This window comes from Nicotiana tabacum, chromosome 10 (genome assembly GCF_000715075.1).
Source record: "Nicotiana tabacum cultivar K326 chromosome 10, ASM71507v2, whole genome shotgun sequence".
Lineage (NCBI taxonomy): Eukaryota > Viridiplantae > Streptophyta > Magnoliopsida > Solanales > Solanaceae > Nicotiana > Nicotiana tabacum.
The window spans coordinates 144,741,008-144,744,493 of NC_134089.1; the positions used below are offsets into that span (position 1 = coordinate 144,741,008).

The 3,486-nt window shown below is 36.2% G+C and overlaps 1 protein-coding gene across 1 annotated transcript; it reads left to right on the top strand.

Annotated features, from left to right (window-relative positions):
• Positions 1-1,222: 1,222 nt before the first annotated feature.
• LOC107816688 (cyclin-U1-1) lies at positions 1,223-3,106 on the top strand. Its single transcript, XM_016642426.2, has 2 exons — positions 1,223-1,734; positions 2,657-3,106. Exons 1-2 carry the CDS (start codon positions 1,307-1,309, stop codon positions 2,934-2,936), a joined length of 708 nt encoding a protein of 235 aa, XP_016497912.1. The 5' UTR covers positions 1,223-1,306; the 3' UTR covers positions 2,937-3,106.
• Positions 3,107-3,486: the final 380 nt, after the last annotated feature.

Below are 3,486 nucleotides of genomic sequence, written 5' to 3' on the forward strand. Positions count from 1 at the left end.
CCAAAACACCCAATTTCCCCCATGAAAATCATTGATTTAAAGTTGAAATCATGTTAAAAGATGTTAATAATTGAAGAAAACTAGTTAAAAAAATGACTTACAATTGATTTGGAGAAGAAAGGTTGTTTGAAAAATCGCCTCTTATGTTTTTTTGGAATTTTGAAAATGAAAAATAACTGAAAATCTCGTCTATTTATACCCCTTTCAGACCCTCTGTGTGGACCACACAAAATGGACTGCGGCCGCACAGGCCTTCCTGGGGTACTGCGGTCCAGTGCCCTGTGCGGACCGCACAAAATAGATTGCGGCCGCACAGGCCTCCACCGCGCACCGCACAAAGCCGACCGCAGACCGTACTTCCGCGGTCGCACATGTTTTTGTGCGGACCGCATTGGCAGGTTCAGAGACCTGCAACTTCTCTGAACCTGCCACAACTGTGTTTTTAGGCCTAAGGCATCCCAGAACCTATCTGAAACTCACCCGAGCCCTCGGGGTTCCAAACCAAGCGCGCACAAAACCTCAAAAACATCCTACGGTTTTATCAAATCATCAAAATAACATCATGAACATCAAATTAAATCTCGAGATCAATGAAATTTTCTCAAAACTTCTTTAAACATCAACTTTGCGATTTAAGTCCAAATCATATGACATCCGTTTTTCACCAAATTCCACAGAAATGTCTTAAATCATATATAAGATCTGTACCAGGCGCCGGAACCAAAATACGGGCCCGATACCATCATGTTCTAAGCAAATTTCATTTCAATTTTCCTTAAACAATTTCATAAAATAATTTCCTTTAAAAATTCATTTCTCGGGCTTGGGACCTTGAAATTTGATTCCGGGCATACGTCCAAGTCCCATATTGTCCGTTTACCCTAAACATTGACCGAAGTCAAATTTATTCATTTTACAGTCAAAACTTATCATTTTTCATAGATTTCCACATTTAAGCTTCCTGGCTACGCGTCCGAATTGCGCATACAAATCGAGGCGGTGCCAAGGTAGGTTTTTAAGACCTCAAAAACACAGAATTTAATTTAACGCAAATGATGACCCTACAGTCTGCAACCCAAGATTCTATATATGACAACCATATCCACGACTACTTCTACATCTTCTATTTTGAGGTGCATTTACTAATGAATGATACACAACCTAAGTGTTGTCTTATTCAGTGACACGTGTCCAACACCCTACGATGGAAAATAACTCAACGGGATAACGGGGGATCGAATTCTATCCAATTAAACAACCAAAGCCGCAGTCATGAAATTTCCTCATGAAACAGTAAGCGGTATAGATGCTAGACGAGGGCGGCAGCGACGACTTCCATCGCCGGCCAGAGCCGCCGAGCACCGCCATCGACACAACCACTCCCAGGGTCCTAACCATCTTATCCTACGTTCTCGAAAAGCTGGTTGCGCGAAATGACCAGCTAATGCTCGACCACCACGATAATGGACTCGCCAGCAACGGCGGCGAAGTCGGCGCGGTGTTGGGAAAGAACTTTAATGCTTTTCACGGAGTGAGAGCGCCGAGCATAAGTATACCGAAGTATTTGGAGAGGTTATACAAATACACGAATTGCAGCCCGTCTTGTTTTGTGGTGGGGTATGTGTATATTGACAGATTGGGGCATAAGTATCCTGATTCGCTTCTCGTTTCTCTCAATGTTCATAGGCTGCTTGTCACCTGTGTCATGGTTGCTTCCAAAATGCTTGACGATGCGTAAGTGTTCTTTCTTCTCAATAATAATATTCACTGTAAGAAATATTTACACAGTTATGACAATTTAAAAAGTAATTATTCATAACTATTTCACGTGCTAATTGGTAGTAATTTAGAATAAATAGTAGTATAAGTATATATACTATAAAAGGTTTAAGTTATGTTGATGATGTAACAAGTTTCTATACTATAAGTGTGTATATAGTTTATAATATTGAATTCGTTCTAATTTGGATTTAAGTTATTTTTTACTTCCTTTCATTTTGTACGATTTTGCAACTTTCAAAAACTCATGTTCATTAGATTATTTAAACTGTAAACTTCATTGTAATAGCTCAATATCAACCTACCTTTCAATCATTATTTTTGCATTTTTTTATAATAAGTTATTTTAAAATCTTGAATTTAGCGTTCATACAAATTTTAAAATGGAATGATGGAGTACTTAATTATTATCCACTTATGTTTCCTAGAGTTGTGTTAGTGGAGGCAGCAATGCATAGGAGAACCAGGTAAAATTATATTGTGTAGTAACTACTTAAATATAGGGTGTGTGTGTGGAAAGTGGAATGACAAGCTAGAGGGCTTGATCTCCCTTTTAGAAACAAAAGGTAAACTTATAAGAGTACAAAATATTACGTATATATTTTATATGACGTTGTTTGACTGGACATGAAATTTAAAAGAGAAGAAAAGATGTTTGAAAGTTATGGTCAAAAAAGTTAAATTGTTTTTAAATATAGAAATATATCATTTTTCTTGCGATAAATTAAAAAGAAAAGTATGTCAAATAAAATGCGATAGAAGGAGTATTGAATAGCCTATGATAACTTATTGAAAAGAAGTGAAAATTCAAGTTGGAACAATCACTCGTAGACCATTAATTATTTCCTGATATTTTTGCTGTTATAATGTACATCAGACACTACAACAACGCATTCTATGCCCGGGTTGGAGGAGTAACAAATGCAGAATTGAACAAGCTAGAATTGGAACTGCTTTTCTTGTTAGATTTTGGAGTTAATGTGAGTTCGCGGGTTTTCGAAAGTTATTGCCAGTATTTGGAGAAGGAAATGTTGAGCAATGGACCAAGCCTCAAGATTGAAAGGCCAGTTATTAATAGCAGTAGTACTGTTGATGATGCCACTGAAATTTCAGTCGAGGATACTCAGACTTCTTCACCATCCCAATTGCCAGACTGATTTCACCTCTCCTATTTCCTTGTAACTTAACATTTGTGTTACTGTCACAGTGCGACAGCTTAATTTGTAGAATATGAGTTTTGTGCATTAGGACAAAGCCTATTGCACATACAACACAATTGAATGATTCTTACCATCACAGATATAAGTTTATAAAAAGGAAAAGAAAAGATATATGATTGCTATTGTTTTTTTATTTAATTTTTGAAAAGAGGTTTAAGTTACATATAGTTGCAGTGTAAACAATTTTACATAAACAGTGTAATTTAACTGACTATAGCATGTTATTAATCAAAATTTCTAGTTTATTAAGCTTGTTATGAGAAGTTATATGTTATTGAGTCAATTTAACTTGATGATGTAAAATATGTGTGTGTTATCATGCATAGAATTTCTTTGAGATTTCATCTGAATATAAATTCATAGTAATAAACTAATAATTGCAAGACTTCGATAAGAGCTTAGACATCAACAGCGCGGTTACTAATTGCATAGAGTAGGGTTCGTTATGTTAATTAATGGTCTGTTTGACTTGGATTATCAAATATTC

Bases quoted from the DNA above. Each gene is read 5' to 3' on its own strand.
- LOC107816688 (XM_016642426.2), top strand. From the start codon at position 1,307: ATGCTAGACGAGGGCGGCAGCGACGACTTCCATCGCCGGCCAGAGCCG. The intron at 1,735-2,656 runs GTAAGTGTTCTT...AATGTACATCAG, and splicing joins TCCAAAATGCTTGACGATGC to ACACTACAACAACGCATTCT.